We start from the raw sequence: 20,070 nt of genomic DNA, 5'->3' as shown, positions 1-20,070 counted from the left end.
CGTGAACACCCGTGGGGCGCTGGTAAGGCCGAAGGGGAGCACGGTAAACTGAAAGTGCTCTAGGCCTACCGTGAACCGCAGGTAACGCCGGTGGGCCGGCAGGACGGGGATGTGGAAATAGGCGTCCTGCAAGTCCAACGCTACCATCCAGTCTCCTGGGTCCAGGGCAGCCAGGACCTGAGCCAAAGTGAGCATCTTGAACTTCTCCGTCCGGAGGAAGCCGTTGACGTTCCGCAGATCCAAGATAGGGCGTAGGCCCCCTTTGCCCTTCTTGGGTACCAGAAAGTAGTGGGAGTAACAGCCACGTCCTACTTCTGGCCCAGGAACGCGCTCGATGGCCCTCTTGGCCAAGAGGGCCGAAACTTCCTCTTGCAGAAGTTGCAAGTGATCCCCCGACACACGGTGGTATTGAGGTGGCATGGATGGAGGGGAAGACTCGAAGGGGAGGGAGAAACCCCTTCGGACAATTTGCAGCACCCACCTGTCCGAAGTGACTGTATGCCAGTGGGAGAGGTGATGGCGAACCCTGCCTCCCACAGGCGTCACATGGGCCTGAAAACTCGGACTAGGAAGGTTTTGAGGCGGGGGCTGCTGAGGGAGGTGTGGACTGGCCTCGCCGCTGACCCCGACCACCGCCGCGGCGGTTCCCACGTCCGCCACCGCGCTGCTGGACACTTTGCGGCGTGTGGCTGGCGGTCCGTGGTGGGGCGCCCCTTCCGTGGCCACGAAAGGAGCGAAAGGCACCCGATTGCTGGCGTGGGGCCGTAAGGCCCAAGGACTTGGCCGTGGCCCTGGAGTCCTTGAAACGTTCCAGCGCATGGTCTGCCTTGTCGCCGAAGAGGCGACGGCCATCAAACGGCATGTCCAGGAGGGTGGCCTGGACATCGGCCGAGAAGTTGGCGGACCTCAACCAGGCGTGGCGTCGAACCGCCACCGTCGTTGCCATCGCCCTGCCCAGTGAGTCCGTGGTATCCAGCCCACACCGGATAGAAAAACGTGCCGCATCTCGGCCGTCCGCAAGGGTTTGGCTGAGTTTAGCCCTGACCTCCTCAGGGCATTGTGGCAGCACCTCCGCAACCGTGTCCCACAGAGTGTGGGTGTAGCGGCCCAAGAGACAGTTGGTGTTCACTGACCGTAGCCCTAGGCTCACAGACGAGAAGACCTTCTTCCCGAACTGCTCATATCTCTTGGATTCCCTGTCGGGCGGGGCCGACGGGAATGCGGTCTGGGAGTTGGAGGCCTGGATGACCAGACTCTCGGGGGTGGGTGGACAAAAAGCAAGGGTCGCCCGGTGCCGGGCGGTAGCGTCTGGCCACGTTCCTGTCCACAGGGGGGCCTGTGGCGGGCTTGGACCAAGTGCCCAGAAGAACGTCACACAAGGCCTCGTTGAACGGCAGGAGGGGCTCCGCGGAGCCGGACTGCTGTTTGAGGACCTCAGTGAGGAGATTAGTCCTCACGGCCGCGACGGGGAGCTGAAGGTTTAGGGCCTTAGCTGCCTTCGTCAACACTACACTGTAAGCAGAACCCGCCTCCGAAGCCACAGTCGGGGGCGACGTAAATCCAGTGTCTGGCGAGGTGTCAATACCACTGGCCTCCCCAAGCTCATATGTCCAGTCCTGATTCGACTGGCAATCACGTGCCAGAGGGTCCTCGGACCCCTCCTATTGCTCCTCGTCACCTGGCTCCTGGAGACCAGGATTAACAGCCAGGGCCTCCTCGTGGAGATAGAACTCTCCGAAGGCCGACGGAATCGGCGCCCAGCGGCGCCCCTCCGACTCCTGAGGAGGACCGTAGGAAACATTGGGGGCGGCAACCACATCGGCCGCCGGGGACGACACCTGAAGGGACGGCGCCGGCGAGGTCGTAGGGTCGACCGGCGAGGTCCCGGATCCGGAGCCTGATCCAGCGAGGTCGTGCGGCGCCGGGACCGAAGTCGCCAGCGGCGCCGGGCCCGAAGTACCCGACGTCGTCGGGGCCGAAGCGCCCGACCCGGAAGGACCTCCAGACGGAGCCGATCGGCCCGAAGGCGCCACGGGAACCGACTGAGGAGGGAGGGCCCTCATGGCCATGAGGTACCTCTCGACCTCCTCCTGCGACGCGCCGTGCCCAGGGACCCGAAGGTGTGGGGCAGGCGGCGACGCTTGCGACTCCCGCGGAGCCGCGTGGGCGGTGTCGCCCGAGTCCCCGGTCGCATCGTGCGAGCGACGGGGCGGGTCGGAGGATCGATGGCGTCGCTCCGACCTCTCATGCCTCTTACCTGAGGACTTGGAACCAGACGATCGGTGTCCACTCCCGGAACGTCGATGACTCCGACCTCGCGACCTGTCCCTCGACCTCCCGTGGGACCGGGACCGGGACCTGGAGCGGCGCGGGGCCGACTGCCTCAGCTCGAGACGCTTGCGGGACCGCTCCCGCCTAGCCTTCGACGTCAGGGCCCGCAGGCGGAGCAGGTTCGATCGTCGTGGTCGAGGCCTAAGCACTTCAGGCACCGGCGATGGGGGTCCGTGACCGACATGAGTCGGCCGCACTTCGAGCAAGGCTTGAACCCGGGCATCCCTGGCACCGATAGTCGAGAATCGACTAAATAGAGGATCAAAAAGATCAAAAAAGTTTTCAGTCAAAAAGTGACTGGGGGTAGAGCTTCTTCCGGATCTGCGCTAGCTGGCGCGGAAAAAAGAAGAACTGACGTCAGCGCGCATGGGCGCCGTCTATATACTCCGACGACGTCATCCCGGCGCTCACGACGCCGACGACGGACGCGGAGCCGCAGACGACGCCTACCAGCGCGCAGGGGTATTGCTACGCAAAAATTTCCGGATCCAGTCTGACGCCTGGGGATATTCTAAGGTAAGGAATCTATCACTAACGTGTCTCTTTCAGATAGTATCATTCTGGTGTTGGTCCTGTAAAACTTCTGTATGACTACTGGGATCAGAGGGAGAGGAGGAAAAGCATACAGCAATGTCTGCGACCAGCTGATCCAAAGTGCATTCCCCCGTGATCCTTGCTGGGGGAATCTGGACGCGAAGACAGGGCATTTTGTGTTTGTTGCGTCTGCAAATAGATCGATGTCTGGCACTCCCCATTACTGAAAGAGGTCCTGAGCGACTTCATCGTTGAGCACCCAGTCGTGCGCTTCTACGAAGTCTCTGCTGAGACCATATACCTGCACGTTCAAGGTCCCTGGAAGATGAAGGGCTACGATTGTGAGACCCCTCGCCAGTAGCCACTTCCATATGGTCTGGGCTTCCAGAAACAGAACTTGTGATCTGGTGCCTCCTTGTTTGTTCAGATAGAACATTGTTGTTGTTTTGTCCGGCTGATTGTGGCTGGACTGAGGGGACGGGTACAGGAATTAGAGAGCAAGATGGACCGTCCTTAGTTCCAAGAAGTTGATGTGATAACTTCTCTCCGTCTCGGACCATAGACCTTGTACCTGAAGCTGGCCCATATGAGCTCCCCAACCCTGCAGTGAGGCATCTGTAACCACTGTCTGGGCCAGGGGTATCTGATGAAAAAGGACCCCTTGCAGGAGGAGGTGTTGTAGAGGCCGCATGTGAAGTCTTGCATTGGGCACAATGTATATGCATGAGGCCATCGATCCCAGCAGTGAAGACCCTTGCCTGGCTGTGGGACGTGTAGAGTCGAAAAGAGTGTGGAACTCTCCTCCGAAGGACACACGCTTGCCTATGCGGAGTCCAGGGAGGTGCCCAGATAATGTATCTCTTGCGTAGGATTGAGGACCGAATTTTTGTAGTTGACTTGCAACCCAAAGGAATGCAGCAGGTTGATTCAGTAAGAGAGATGGCTCTGGAGTAGTGCAGGTGTGGAACTTTTCAGGAGCCAGTTGTCTAGATAGGGATAGACAAAGATTTTCCGCCTGTGATAGAAGGCAGCCACCACCGCCATGCACTTGGGAGAATATCAGTGGGGCGGATTTGAGCCCGACCGGAAGCACCCGGTACTGATAGTGCTGGTGAGAAACCTGAAATCTGAGAAATTTGCAATGTTTCACTGAAACAGGAATGTGAAAGTTGGCGTGCTGCAGGTCGATGGAACACATCCAGTCTCCCTGGTGAAGATGCGGAAAGATTTGGTGCAGGGCTAGCATTCGAAATTTCTCTTTTCTTATAAACCTGTTCTGCAGGCGCAGATCGAGGATAGGTCTGTACTCTTTACCTACTCCTCATTTTTGGACTAGGAAGTATCGTGAGTATACCCCCTGGTTTCTTTGGAGAGGTGGGACCTCTTCTATGGCCCTCTTGGAGAGGAGGATAGATACTTCGTCCTGTAACAGCCGACTTTGTTGTTGAGGAAGGAGCTTCAATTGCAGGGGCACTTGCGGAGGGGGAGACTTGAACCTCAGCAAGTAACCATGCTGCACAATCTTTAGCACCCATCTGTCTTTTGTTATGGTTTTCCACTCTTCCAGGTGAAAAACGATACTCCCTCCTACCGGAGTGGAGAACGGTTGCGGAGGAAGCAATGACTCACTGCTTGGGAGGTTGCTTAGAGGTGGACTGTTGTTGCTTTTAGTTCCCCCTTCCTCTTCCAGGGAGCTTTTGCTTAAATTGGGACCTCTGCTGGCTCTGGGAGGACCATTGAGGGGTCGTTTGTCGCCCTGTCGAAAACGTTTGGGAACTCCTTCCGTTTCTCATGACCAACAGCCTTGACTGTATCCAGCTCGGCCTTCATCTTATCGGCATGAGACCCGAATAAGGAGGAGCCGTTAAAAGGAAGGTTCAGGATCTTCTTCTGTGCATCGGGGTTGAGGCCAGGTAGGCGCAGCCAGGCTGAGCGCCGCAAACAGATGCCATGTGAGTAGCCATGAGCGGCGAGATCTGAGGCGTCCGCTGCCGCGCTTATGACTTGATTGGCTACTAGCCCACCCTCTTGCAGAATTTTGTTGAAGTCCTGCCGATCTTCTTAGGGCAGCTTTTCGGTAAACCTCGCCAGGGAGTCCAAAAGAGTTCTGTCACACCACCCCTGGAGGGCTGAGGCACTCGCAATCTTCATGGATGACGTAGAAGTATTGCACATTTTTCTTCCATAGGAGTCCATCTGTTTACTGTCCTTTTCTGGAGGAACAGAAGAGGACGAGGATGCTGAGTATGTCCTCATGGCTGCTGCCACAATGACGGAGTCTGCTGGGAGGATCAGCTCTAAGAAACAAGGGATCGTGGGCTGGAGCCTTATACTTCTTAGCAATTCTGGATGGGACGGACCCCACCGTAGCAGGAGTAAGGAGCGTGGTCAAACCTGGCACCAAAGGAAGCAGCGGTCTAGGAGCTGTGCGATGGTGTAAAGTGTCAAATATGATTGAGGTGGGAATTATAGGAGTATGCAAAGTGATGTTCAACTTCTTTGCTCCCCTACCCAGAACGTCTGAGAAAGTTGCGCTGTCATCGATGGGAGACACCCGTGATGAAGGAGTCGATGAGAACAAGGGCGAATAGTCCCGGACAGAGGACTTCGTGGTAGAAGACCAGGAGGATGATCGTGTGCGTCTTCCCTTATGGGGACGTTTGTGATGAGAGCTGTGATGACCCCTGGACAATGATCGGTGTGTGGAAGGCGATCTTGGTCTTCTGGGGGGAGGCTTGGAGGGTCTAGAAGGAGCACTTCTATCAGGAGAGGTCCAGGATGGAGAGTATGTTCGAGAGTAGTCTGAGCCCGGACTTCTGCTGTCAGCTGTCCCGACATCCTGCAGCCATCGAGGTGACAGACCAAAGGCCCACTTCTCTCCAGCTCTAGGAGATTTGTCTGGTGAAATATGTACAATATGCAGCCCTGGGGATGATGACTGGGCTCCAGAAGACGATCTGGATCTTGACATCGACTCACGCCGGGTCTCCTCCTTGGCCTCTGCATTTTTCTCCCTCGACGTCGAATACCTCAAAGTCGATGAGATCTGCTTTACCATCAGCGACGATGTGCCTGCTCTTGGTGGTGGTCTCGACGTCGACCGCCTACGGCAATGCGGAGACCTTGGCGTCGACCTTCGACGGCAATGTGGGGATCTCGACGTCGATCTCTCATGACGTCGAACTTCTCAGCGTCTAATGATGGGACCTCGACGACGCTCTCTACGTCGACAAGCCCACTTGCAGCGTGATGTCTGCCGTCGTGACTCTCAAGCCTACACCCTTGAGGGCGGCGGAGAGTGTCTCGACGTCGTCGAGAATTTTTTCAGGTCTCTCTGGACCCACAGTCTTTGAGCACGAAGTGCTGTGCCTCGACACAGACTTACTGGCATGCGGCGGAGAATCTCTACGGCGAGATGACGATCTGTCCCTCGACGCTGAAGAGTGTCTCAGCCTCATTGACGGCGATCTCGACGGCGAATCTCTCGTCACCTTCTTCTTTCTGGACTCAGGAGCGGTGGAATGTCGCAGTTTTCGGTGTTGCTTACTTGAAGAAGGTGCTCTGAAGTCTCCATGGTCACGTCCATGATGGTTTCTGTCCTTCTCCAGCTGGGCATGAAGCTTAATGCATTCCCTGTTGCGCAGAGTCTGCCTGGAAAACGTCTGGAAATGGTAAAACTGGTCAGGATTGTGTGAAGATGGAAGACACACAATACACACAGAGTGTTGGTCTGCCAGTGCCATCTTCTTGTGACAGGAAGGCCATTTCTTAAATAAAGCCGGCATTCTGACTGGAAAAAAACTTTGGCAAAACCAAAAAAAATCAGTAGAATAAGCCTAAAGGAGTCAGAAAATGTCGAGTTTTGTGAGAAAAAACTTAAATAAATCACTTGCAGTCAAAAAACTGAAGAGCTCAAACTCCAGGATCCTCACAGAAGGAGCCAGAAAAAAGAACTGATCTAACTGTCACCTGTAGTGCATCATGGGAGCAAGGGGTCTTCTGCAGGTCTTAAAGGCACAGTACCCTAACTCTAATGCCTTAAAGGCAAGGTGTCAGTTTTTCTTTGTTTCTTATTACTCTACTGTAGCCTACAGGCAACTGCCTGCAATTACAAGCTTTAAGCTTTCTTTATGGCAATAAAGCATTGTTGTATGACAACTGTTTAGTGCTTCCTCTTTTCCTTATGGGTGAGGAGGGTATGGGTACTACAATGCAAACCTATGTCATTTTCGGCATTTTTGCCATGTTGGAACATTTTAGGCTGCATGTATATGTTTTCACATATGCATATATATGTGTATATATGTATTTTCTATATGCTCCCGGATCCCGCATATGGGCAGGGATTATTAATAGATTATGACTATTGATGAGCATCCCCTGGATGAGAAATAGCACACTTTGAAATGGAGAGAGAAGAAGAGGGAAGAGGGTGGAGAGGAAAGATGACAAAGAGAGTGTCATAGAAGTGTGGGACATAGAGGGTGAAAAGGACACCCAAAATAAAAAGGAGACCGACAGAAGAATATAGAAAGAAGAGGACTAGCAAGTAAAGCAAGTAATGAAGAGAACACGTGAGAAGAGAGAAAGAGTTGAGGAAGGCGAGTGGAGGGAGATGGCATGATGGGGAGGGAAAGAAAGAGGTGAGAGTAACAGAAAGAGGAGAAACGGAGAGGGACAGAAAGTGAGAGGAACGGAGAGAGAAAAGGAGAACGATAGCAAGCAATGAAAGTAACAGAGAGAGAAAGAATAGGAGAAAGGGAGGGGGTTAAAGTGCGCAGACACCTCTACTGACCCACGCAGGGCAGGCAGCCTCTGGGCGCCTTGTTTAGAGGCTGCGCTCCAGGCTGGGAAGGCAGGCGAGAGGTGGCCTGAGTCAGGAATGTAACAAAGCGAGCCGTTAGTTCGGTAATCTGTGACCTGCTGATCACAGCTCTTTTACACATTTGGATCCCATTTTGTTAAAATAATTGGTTTGAGTCAGTCTTTCCATCTGTAGAGCGGGGCGGGTGCATGTTATGTGCGTGAACTGCTTTTTCTGATACGTTCTGCTGGTGGAGATCTTTAAGGCAACCATATGCTATTCTATGCATGCATTGGCCTTAAGAAAGCAATAATGACCCACCAATGGCTGGTTTTGTATGACAGGCCTACAGAATCAAATAATTTTGATGGCAGGCTGTTTAATGTTAATCTCACTTTCCCTTGTAGGTACTGCTTTGATATTTTATTCAAGAAACGATGGGTTTGGAACTTAGTAAGAATAAGTCGCAATCACTTTCATAACGTTCAATGCACATAGCACGTCAGCACCCTGTAAACACAGAGGTGGTCTGTGTCTCCCTTAGCACCCTGCTAAACACAGAGGTGGTCTGTGTCTCCCTTCCCAGTGGGTACATTTAGAGAAGCAAATGTAAGGTTGAGACACTTGCACAACAAATAATCTGTTAAAGTTATGTCCCCCCATTTTAAAGGTACAGGAAACATACATGATATCATCTTTTCATCATAGCTTTAAAGAGTCAGAATTAAACACAAAAACACCTGTTCACCAAAATGGCAAGGGTAGCGGTTGCAACATCATTTACCATTTGACCCCTGATAACACCACGGGGTGGACCCCTTGTCCCACCTGAGGACCCTTGACACCCTTCATTCCCCTGGTCAGGGTTAAGGCACGGCGTGGAAAATACAGAAATGTGTCTCATAGAGAGCCTTGTTTGCCTTTTGTTCCAGTAACCAGAGAGGGAAAGAGCTGTGTCAGAAGTACCGAAGAGCAGGTGCTCCTCTGCACTGAAGTCCATGAGTATATAGTGCAGTCGTGTGTATAAATGCACACCTTTAGCTACAGCCACTTACTCTTCTACACTTGCACCTATCAAGCAGAACCATATGTTTTAATGTGGGGTGCAAATACTGTAATATAGTAATCCCATTTAGAAAGGAGATCTGAATTATGTATCAATCCTTCCTCACTGGAAGCCGACTGTGTATTCTGAAGGCAGGGCAGGCTTGCGCATAGTACAGAAGAACAGGAAAGCTTGCGGCGCATTAGGGATGAGGGTGGGGTGGTTAAGTGGACGGCGCCGGGCAATGTCGTCTATTGATGGCTGGCCTCGGAGGAGAGGGCCGGACGGTGCTTTCTCCCTCCTCGAGATTATGTTTCCGCTTCTTGATCTGTGACCAGTGCAGACAGGGCTGTACTCTCCTAGGGCTTGTAACCGAGGTGAAAGGTTTTATTCAGCCCGTTAGCTTTCCCTCCCACTACGACTCCCTGGAGACGCCTGAAACGTGTCATGTAGTTCAGGATTCAGTGGGTGGACCATGGCAGCACTAGCTTTCCCTCCCACTGAGACTCCCTGGAGTCGTCAACAACGTGTCATGGAGTTCAGGACTTAGTGGGTGGACCATGGCAGCGCTACCTTTCCCTCCCACTGCGACTCTCTGGAGACGCCAACAACGTGCCATGGAGTTCAGGATTTAGAGGGTGGACCGTGGCAGCGCTTCATTACCGAAAATTCTAAGCCCCGTCCTAAACTTGTAAATATAGATGGCATTACCTTATTTGTTTAAGGGAGCCCGAGTCATGACAACAAGAACAAGGGAGATCGGCCGCGCTGGCACGCAGTGCGCGCGCATGGGGGCGTGCTTTCACTTTAAACTGTGTTTAAAGTGAAAGCACGCCGTGTTTAAAGTGAAAGCACAGGTGTTTATCAAGATGGCGGCGGCTGTCCACTGTCCTTACATGGACGCGCATGCTGTTAGGTTTGGACAAATGGTGAGAGCAGCCATCTTTGTCCATCCCTGCGAGTGCATGTAAGGCTTTGGCAGAATCGATTGCAAAAGGTCCTCTCGATGGCGAGAGCAACGCATGCGCTGCTTTCGCCAGGCGAGACCAAAAAAGGGAAAATAAGATACACATTTGTGTCACTGGTATTAGAGCGTGTTAGTAAAACGCAGAATCATTATACGTTGGACACACCCAGGGGGCCCCGCTATTTCGCAGTGATGTGGGGGACGCACGTGAATGCTCGGTGGCTGAGGAACGTCATCTAGCAATGGTTGGTACGGATGGTAGTGCCCAAGAGGATATCCAAACCTAGCGGATGATGACAGACACAGTGGCGTAGGAAGGGGAGTGCGATGGGTGCGGGCCGCCCCAGGTTTTACCACTGAGGGGGGTGAAAAAAATGGCAAAAATATGTGTTTTAAAGACATATTTTTGCCATTTTGTCAAGCTCGGGGTGACGTGTCATCACTGAGGGGGGTGACAAAATGCTAAAAATATGTGTTTCAAACACATATTTTTGCCATTTTGTCAAGCCGGGGCGGGGGGGACAAGAAAGTTTCAGCACCAGGAACTACCTGACCTTGCTACGCCACTGGACACACATGATATACCTGGATTCAGATCTAGGGGCTGTGAGAAGTTGGCCCGATATGCAACGTTCGCTATTCTAGTGACCGCTTATGGTGTTTGGTTGTAAGTCAACCTATAGACCAGCTATCCTAGTAGCGTGGATACGAGCAGTCTAAGGCTAAAGACTCGAGAGGGCGCGTTAAGCCAGCTGTTTACCACACATGTACCCCTTGAACACCCAGTGAAAGGACACCACACAAGTGTTATGAAAATAAACAGTATATTTATTAAGAATCACAACAGCCCTGTACTCTTTATGAGGACAGGGTACTAAGCACAAAACAAATCTCTTTAGCAAATACTTCAAGTGCACAGTTAAAACAAGTGTCCGAGGACACGGAAAGGTTAAGGTCTCGGGTGGACCCGATAAGGCAAGTCGGAAGCGAGGGACTCGGGACCCTAGAGTAAAGAGGCTATGCAGGCACCGAAATGCCGAGTTACCTAGCCACGAGGGCTGCGGCTGCACAAGTCTTACAGGCGTCGGGGTCTTCGCTGACGAGCCAGGAGCCGGAAGAAAAGGAGTTGCTGGCCGGCGACCAGTGATGAATAGTTCGTAGAGATCCAAGCCTGGATCAGAGATCGATGATACCTGAAAGCAGAGGGGACCAAGTTCGTACTACTAGCCAGTAGTCAGAGGGTACCAAGGAAGGCACCGGTTGGCCGTCACCTCGACCAGGTGAGTGGGCGACGCTAGGCTCAGCAGTCTCACGGACCAGGAGGCGTTGTCGGCGACCACGGTGGAGGTGCGAGCTGTCCCACGAAGTATGATGCTGTCGGCGTCGCTGGGCCCAGGATGGGGCAACAAGCCTTGGCAAATCTCAGGGCCACGTGGTGGGCCTAAGATGGCGTCTTGAGTGGACCAGGAGGGTCCGGGGTGCTTCTCGAAAAGATGGAAGCAAGGGCCAGTCTGGAGCAACCAGACCGGCAGTGTTGATTTCCGGATGTCGTCACAGAAGGGCACAAGCCAGCGGCTAGTGACCAGACAACGTGCTGAGCAGCGAGCAGAAGGGCCCCACGCAGATCGTGGAGATGCTGGGAGACTGCACTTCGGTGCTGGAGCGGCTCAGGGTCGGGGCTTCTCGGACCCCAGAGCATTCACCAGAGAGTTACCTCGATGGTCGTGCTGGTTAAGAAAGCGTGCAGGTTTTGATGATGGCCGGTCCCTCGAGGTCTCGTCGCACCCACAGATCACAGCTGAGCTGATGACGTGGGTAGAGGTCAGAGGTGCCAGGGAAGCCGGTTCTCGTCGAGCTGGGCCGTCGGATTCCTTGAGGAAGGACTTACAGCAAACCGCAGAGTTCTTAGATGGTGCCCGCTGATGCAGGGTGACTACTCCTTAGTCACAAGGGAGAAATCTTGAGAAGAGTCTTGAATGTCCTTTCGTAGAAAGTAGTTCTTGAATCAAAGATGATCTAATTTGGAAGGGTCCCCGCTCCGGCCTTTATTCTAAAGAAAGGGGTGGGTACATGACTAGGTCCTGCCCTAAGGGTGGGACCAGGAAGGGGGGTAGTTACACCCCTCTCCCCTGCCGGACTTTCCCCAGGCCAGGGCTGTCGCCCCTGGAACTGGTTCTAACCGGCAGATGCGTAGTGAGCACCGGGGTGCCACTCCGCAGTCACCTTCTCGCAAAAGCCCTACCTACCCAGAATACACAAACCCTGTCTGGGACGGTGCGAACACCGCCCTCGACAGGAAACCCTTTGTCCAAGCTCTCCTCGCTGGAAGGACTCCCAGCAGCAGGAGGTCAGACTCGTGTCTGTGGTGGCAGCATCCATTTTGTGGAGCTGAGGCTTTAGTTAACTTTAACCGGGGTTCACAGTTACGTACATGTCGTGTCCCTCTAGAAGGGCGGAATGCTAACCTCGTCGCCAGAGTTGGTGAGAGGGCAGCATCCCGATTCGTATGACACCTTACTCGACATGTCTTGATAACGCGACACCGAAGTTACCGATATGGTACGCGTTATCATGGAACAGCCATTGGGTCTTGATTCCGCAAGCTGCAACCGGGCTCGGCTCGGGCCAGAGCCTAGTTCACACAAGCCCATGCACTCTGCCTTCAGGATTGTCAAGGCCTGCCATAGGAGTGACTGATAGGAACTCGAGTGTCCATTGTATGGTTAGATATAGGGCTACTATATCTAAAGCGAAGTGTGTTTACACGACTTCGCCCCAGCTGTCACGCAGCCAGTTGTGTCAAATTTAGGAGGCCAGCCAGGGGTGGCATAATACATGCTGCAGCCCCTGGCGGCCCTGGGTACACCTATGCCCTGAGTTACAGGGTCTGATAAGGTGGCCCAGTACCAATTGGTAAATGCACCTAGGGTACATGTCGTAATTTAGAAAGAGAACAGCCAGGCTGTGGGTCTGATTAGCAGGCCCACAGCCAGAGAAAGTCGTAAACCAGTGAAACAAAAGCAAAAAATCTGGGTGATCATGGGATTGCAGACCCTACTCTCCTACAGGGGCACATACCACTTTGGGTGTGCAGTCCTCTGGAACTGCTTAATGAGCATGAGATGGTGGCAATAATGGGGTAGATACGGATACATGGACGAGAAATAGGATATGGTTAGGAGAGCAATGTGATGGACTAAACACTGTTAATGAAAGGTGAGAATGTCTGTGAACACTGCACTTGTGGTATTTATTGTTACACAAAAAGAAAACTGAAGAAAGAACAATATTAGAAACTAAAAGATGGAAAAAAAATATGAAAGGGAGCCAATTTCCTCTACTAGTACTACATAGTAACACAAACCTCCACTTCATCCGTCATTTGCCACGTAAAACTGTCCACTGCATTTACTTTCTCATCACTGGAAAGCTCTAGGAACTCTTGGACAGAACCTCCCCTGAAACCTGCTTTGTTGATATGGTCCCTGCCGCATTCAGACAGTGCAGTTTCAGAACTCAAGCACCTGTCACTGACTTTTTCTTTCTCAAACTGATTTGCATTGGAAATTCCATTCTTGGTCTGCGTCTCAGAACTCCAGGCATTAAATCCTTCCTTTTTCGGTTCAAATTCACTCAATGTTGTTTGGCTATTCCACTCTGAGCATCCAAATAAAGGCAACTCCTGCTGGGAAAAAAAAACATATTTTAATGTTTTCCTTCTTTCTGTTTTCCAGAGAAACAACAGTACATAGTAAAATAAATGTTGCCTACAACCTATCATGTTAGAGAACAAAATGGTTAGATGGGCATTTTATACAGTTCAATACTTGTTCGAATATCCCTCGCTTTGGAGCAAGGACTTTTAAAACAAGTGTCTGCAATGCAATAGGTCTCGCATTTACGCGAATTTGACCTATTGGCATTGTAAATGACAATGTCTTTTATTTATGTTTTGTTTTTGAAACATAAATCAAAGGCATTGTCAATTACAAAAACAAACTCTTGCACATGTAAGACCTATTACATTCCAAATGCTTGAATGCATGGATGAGTTGCCCCCTTCTTTCTCCCATGGCTCCTGAAGAGCTCCCCGTTTACTACGAGTTAAATCAACAAGCCGGTGGTCAAAACTGCGCACGAAAGACCCTCCTGCAATAAGAGGAACTCATTAAAGAAAATAGCGTATGTAGACTAAAGAAGAGGTACCATGTAACAACTTGTAAAAGGGCCAGTCCTCATGGGAGGTTACAAATGAAGACAAGGCGGTACTAAAGAGGAAGTAACAAGCCTAATACCGAATCAGAAGCCAGCATTTAAGAAGGAAAATGAAACAAGTCAATGACAAATCTGGTTGGAGAGTGGCCGGGCCTTCAAGTACATACTCCAATACAGCATGGCTAGCAGAGCAGTGCATGCGCTGCACAGGCTCAACCTAAAAACTTGAGGAAGGGACTGTCAGAGGATACATTGATTTGATTCATATTACGATAACAACTAAAATGAAAGATTAGAAAATATGCAAAGTGAAGAAAAAAAAAGTTATATTTTTTTTCTTTATCAATGGTCCTGGTAAATACTCTTGCAGATTCGCCAACTCTAAATTTATAACCTACTGTCTCGCAGTGCCAGAGCACATCGTTAAGCAGTGCAGCTTTACCAGCAAAAACTTGGCCCTGCATAACTTAACTACTATTGGTGGACACTGGAAAATAGGAGTGATCTTGCCACTATAGTTGCCTAGACGCTTAGCAGGCCTCCTCACATAGAAAAGATTGCTCTTATTATCAATGGAATCGAATAGGTATGTTGGAATATGCCACCTACCCTACCACATCATCTACTTGAGACAAATAGGATGTATATTGGATTGATAGCCCCTTCCAGAAGTATTATTTGTTGGAGAAAAATATTGACAGAGGCCTGCACAATAGAAGACTACATGTATAATAATAAAACATCAATTTGTATAGATGAAGGAAAGTAGGATCTGCTTTCATGGTTACCGCCCCTGGTGTCATTCTATTTCGGACTAGTCTGACTGGGATCCTGCTAATCAGGACCCAGTCACTGTGCCCTCTTCTTAAATTGGACTATGGTAAGTACTTTGGTACCTTCCAAATTGGCTACTGTTGTACCCTTCTAAGTCCCTAGTATATGGTACTGAGGTATCCAGGGCATAGGTACACCAAGGGTCTCCCATGGGCTGAAGCATCGATTACGCCACTCATGAGAGACCACTCAAACTGTGACTACAGGTCTGACATTGCATCCTGAGTAGTGCACCAGGGCCAAATGGCCTCCCTCAAGCACTATTTAAAGAAAATCCACAATATTGGGCAAATAACTTGTCAAACTTGTTCAATCATGTTTTATGGAAGGAAGAAGTCCCAGACAACTGGAGGGGTTCAATTTTGGCTCCGATTTACAAAGTTGGTCAAGTCTCAGATCCTGCTAACTATAGGCTTATAGCTTTAATGGATTGCAAAGCAAAGTTTTTTGCTAAGTATCTGCTAACAGAACTCACAGCTTGGGTTGCTGCCAGTAATTTACTCCCAAAAAATCAAACAGGGTTTATTAAAGGCATGGGGACGGTTATTAATATTCAAATGCTAGTTCTTATAATGGAAATGGCCAGAAGCTGCAAGATGAACCTTCTCTTATGTTTTATTGATTTTAGCTCAGCTTTTAACACAGTGCACAGAAATATTCTTTGGAACAAATTAACGAAAATGGGAATCTGATCGAGTTTGTTGAAAGCGATACAATAGCTATATAATAATACTTGGATGAGAGTAAGGTTTGGCCAAGGCACAGTTTTGTAAAAAAAAAATGGTGATAAGGGACGGGCTGAAGCAGGGGTGTGTTTTGGCCCCAACCTTATTTAACTTGTATTTAGCTGGGATTTCATCAAGGCTTAGTGAAATTAATTCTCATTCTCCGACTGTGACAGGTTTTAATGTTTCACATTTACTTTATGCCGACGATATTGTTTTAATAAGCTATAAAAAGGTGGGTCTGCAGAGATTAATTAATGAAAGTGACCAGTACGCTTCTACTCATGGCCTAAAGATTAACTTAAAAAAGGCAAATACAATGCTGATGACCAGAGGGTTGACTGCAAGACCAAAATTGAGAATGGAAGGTACTGTATTTGAATCGGTCACTGAATATAGATATCTGGGTGTTATAATAGAAGCTAGGGGCACGGGTAAAAACCAGTGCGCTGCACTATAGAGAAGAAACCACTCATTAATTGCTGCATTTTCCATACTTCAGAATAACTTAAAAGGGCTTCCCCTTAACCACCTATTAAAAAATTATGTCAGTTAAACATGTGCCAACTCGTGCATATTGAGTAGAGACCATAAGAGCTTGTGCTGTCAACACCATAGATAAGCTAGTGACAGGGACCTACCGACGCCTGTTTAATCTTCTGCGACATTCTTCACCGGCACAAATCCGACTTGAGTTCAGACTTAAACGACAGAACCTAAATAGCTTAGGAGCTTAGTTAAAATTCTGCCACAAAATTAGAAGGAATAATAATTCTTCGCTTATGACAGTGGTCTGGGAGGCAATATGCGATAATAAACATAAGCAGGCACATGATTATTTCTAACTGGCGATGGATACGTTCAATGCGGAACAACTATGACCATTTCAGGGTGTAACAGCAAGCTACTGCTGCTGCTGACCAGACACAATTCTGCCCTTCTGCTACTGAGCCAGGCTCGAGCAGGGGAAAGTAGAACAATAGGTTTCCTGTCACAGGGAGATGACGCCTTAGTGTATTGGGCTGGGGGCACTTGCCAGTGCCACCAGTCTGTTTGAAGGGAACATTTGGTGCCCTCCTTGCATACTACAGTTGGAATCAGTTCAGGGAACTGTTGGCTCCCACTCTGGGGCAAAACTGCACAAAGGACATGGGAGTATCCTCCACTCTGTCCAGCTGCTCCTCTGGGAGGAACCCCTGAATCATCCCAACCATTTCCTTTGGGTATTTAAGGGCTTACCTGTGGGTTGCTCTTCAGATTCGTCGTGGAACGAGATTCAGATCTCATATCTGAAACCACCTCATATTCAACCGTCTGGGAACTTTGTACTTCACTGGACTTCGCTTTGGGAACCGAGAATGTATCAGGAAGACTCCTGCTGCTCCTGGTCTCGTCGTCCTGCCAGTCTTCTGCATCGCCTGTGCCTGTGCTTCATTCAAGTTCTTCTCCAGGTCTGTGAACATTCAAGACACCCAAAGGACTTGCCCTTGTAGTGAAGGAGTCACTCCCCTGCATCTGCAGGGACAACATCCAAGCTGACCGGTCTGCTGCTCCAGACGTCCTCTGGACTTCGAAAGGACCAGCAACACAGCTGGTGGATCTGCAACACCCATGAGGCCTGCACTGTCTTCTCACCGAGTTTGAGGACAATATCCCTCGTCGGAACCGCAGGAACAGTACCTCTGTGCACAGCGATGACTTGCCATTGCCAATGCTTGTTGACTCTCTTCTCCAGAGATCTTTGGGCTCCAAGAAGCTCCAGCCTCCAGCATCTTTTCCTGCCAAGATCTTCGTCCTCATCGCATTCTTTGCACCGTGGGCCTGCATCTTTGGTAAACTGCTCAAGGTCCTCTTGCGACTCCGGTGCCTTCAGCCTGTGGGTCCTCTTGAAGGTCTTCTTTGACTCCAGTGGGCTCCCCTGCTTGCTCAGGCATGCTCTGACTCTACTGCTTTTAACAAGTCCCTTGGACCTTGCTGGTTCTGACACTGCATCTTCTTCGTTTTCCATGTCTGTTGCTGCTGCCAAGGCTTGTTAGTGCTCCCGCTAGACACCGAATCCCTGGTTCTCGACTTCCGACGTGGGACAGCTCGTGAACGGCTCCTAGTCTTCCACATCGTCACCTGGTCTTCTCAGCTGTAGCGAAAAGGTCACAGTCAACTCTTGTGTCATATGTGATATTTTGTCTTCCATGCTTCCTGGGAACTCCCGAATGGCATAGACTCTGCCCCCTCTGCTTGCAGGTACTCCTCTTTAGGAATTCACCCTGAATTCACCCTTGGATTCCACCGGACTCTTTTAACTTCTTTGCCAGTGACATATTCACTGTAGTCCTCTATTGTGGTATACAGCTGTTTTCGACGCCACATCGCACATATGCACCCAGCTTCTCTGGTGTAGGTATCCTGGTTCCGGGGGTGATTCTCCGACCTTCCATCTTCCACTGGGTTTCTTCAGGGTCCTCTGGAAAGGGTCCTTCTTCTTGAAAACTACAACCGTGACTTCCCCATTGAGCGAATCAGACTTAAGCTCAAGCAAGTCTAGTTGGCCCTTGAAAAAGAGACCCTGGAAGTCCAGAGGGCTAGGAACAATTTGGTACCACAGTCCAATGGTGGCAGCACTAGTGTACCTAGACTCAGGGAATCCTCCTTTGATACTAAGAGCCTAAGCAGGATAGTCCCTCCTTACCAGGAGAGGGATGATGTCCATAAATGGATCACTTCTCTATATCAGGCCTGTAAAGTAAAGAAGGTCCCTCAAGGGCTGTGGGGAGCTATCCTGTGGCTCTTCTTTGCTAACAAAGGTAGAGACAAGCTCCTCACTGTTAGAGACGAGGATGCTGATAATTATTAATTCTTAAAGAGTCCCCTCATAGATGGGTTTGTCTTAACCACGGAACAGTACAGAGTTAAGTTCAAGGATTCCCAGAAGGCACACACTCAAGACTGGGTCGATTTCATAGACAATGGTATTAATGCTCTGGAAGACTGGCTTCATGGAAGCAAGGTACAGGACTAAGAGGGATTGTACAATTTGTTGATAAGGGAGCACAGGGATGCTTAACTGTCCTAAGGCAAATATCAAAGAAGCAACTATCACTACCCTTGAGGCAACTGTTCCCCCTAGCACCAGTACACGTGTCAGTACAGCTCCCAAGGGATTATTTGGGTTAACCCTGGGCTCTGAAGGGGGTTCTGGCCTAGTCAGAACTCGCACTCAGGCTGTCGTTGTCTGTGACAGTGGCATGTTTATTGCCACTTTGCTTGTAAGTTCCACTAACTTGGGCAAGTACAGGCAAGAGCCTTTGATTAATGGAAAATAAGCTATGGCTTACAGTGACACGGGCCAGTGTCTCAATGGTGACAATGTCCACTGAGCAAATCATACTTGGACCGCTGTACCAAGTGACAAACTCCAGCGATGTTTGGACTGATCACTCTTTGTGTTGTTATTCTCACTGGGGTAGGGGTAACTGGCCCTAAAGCACAAGTTACTACTTGTGTAACGATATATCTGTAAGAGACATTAGTTAGTGATAGATTCCTTACCTTAGAATATCCCCAGGCGTCAGACTGGATCCGGAAATTTTTGCGTAGCAATACCCCTGCGCGCTGGTAGGCGTCGTCTGCGGCTCCGCGTCCGTCGTCGGCGTCGTGAGCGCCGGGATGACGTCATCGGAGTATATAGACGGCGCCCATGTGCGCTGACGTCAGTTCTGATAACACAGCTTTTCCGCGCCAGATACGCAGAGCCATGATAGAACTAACACTGGTGCCATTGAAACTAGGGCCCTGAAAGGGGATGACCTTAACCCTAAATATCGGTTCGCAGAACGGGGAGGATGGGAGGGCGGTAAGGAATCTATCACTAACTAATGTCTCTTACAGATATATCGTTACACAAGTAGTAACTTGTGCATCTGAAAGAGACACGTTAGTGATAGATTCCTTACCTTAGAATAGATACCCCAGCAATACCAACCCCGGTGGTGGGTCTGCGAACCAATATCACACCAGAAAGTCCTGGAGGACGGAACGGCCAAAGAAGCCATCCCTCCGGACTTGACTGTCCAGGCAGTAGTGTCTTGCGAACGTGTGCAGCGAGGCCCACGTGGCTGCCTGACAGATGTCCTGCAGGGGGACACCGCGGCCCAGGGCAGTTGTCGTTGCCGTGGCCCGAGTGGAGTGAGCCCGCAATCCAGCCGGGGGCTCCTTCCTCGCCATGGAGTAGCATGCTTGGATGCACAAGATGATCCACCTGGAGATGGTCCTCTTGTGTACAGCCTTTCCCTTCTTCGCGCCCACGTAACCAACGAAGAGTTGGTCATCCACCCGGAATTGGCGAGTGCGGTCCAGGTAGTAGGAGAGCGCACGTTTTGGATCCAGACGGTGGAGCCTCTCTTCCTCTTTCGAGGGATGCGGAGGCGGAAAGAAGGTGGGCAAGGTGATGGACTGCCCGATGTGGAAGGCCGTGACAACCTTGGGCAGAAAAGAAGGTCGTGTACGCAACACCACCTTATCAGGATGAACAGACAGGAAAGGCGGAGAAGAAGAAAGAGCCTGAAGCTCACTCACCCTCCTGGCAGAGGTGATGGCAACCAGGAAGGCCGTCTTCAGC

The 20,070-nt window shown here is 50.5% G+C and overlaps 1 protein-coding gene across 1 annotated transcript in view; it reads right to left on the bottom strand.

Annotated features, from left to right (window-relative positions):
- Window positions 1–20,070, bottom strand: part of TSPOAP1 (TSPO associated protein 1) — a 2,768,302-nt gene that overhangs the window by 765,127 nt on the left and 1,983,105 nt on the right. The window contains exon 29 of the mRNA XM_086954028.1: window positions 13,046–13,366. Within this exon, the coding sequence (XP_086810154.1) occupies window positions 13,046–13,366 (321 nt within the window). The remainder of the gene's footprint in view (window positions 1–13,045; window positions 13,367–20,070) is intronic.

The sequence above is a fragment of the Lissotriton vulgaris genome, chromosome 2_1, assembly GCF_964263255.1.
Source record: "Lissotriton vulgaris chromosome 2_1, aLisVul1.2, whole genome shotgun sequence".
Taxonomy (NCBI): domain Eukaryota; kingdom Metazoa; phylum Chordata; class Amphibia; order Caudata; family Salamandridae; genus Lissotriton; species Lissotriton vulgaris.
The sequence above is the reverse complement of the archived record's forward strand: the minus strand, read 5'-3'. Positions and strand labels throughout refer to the sequence as shown.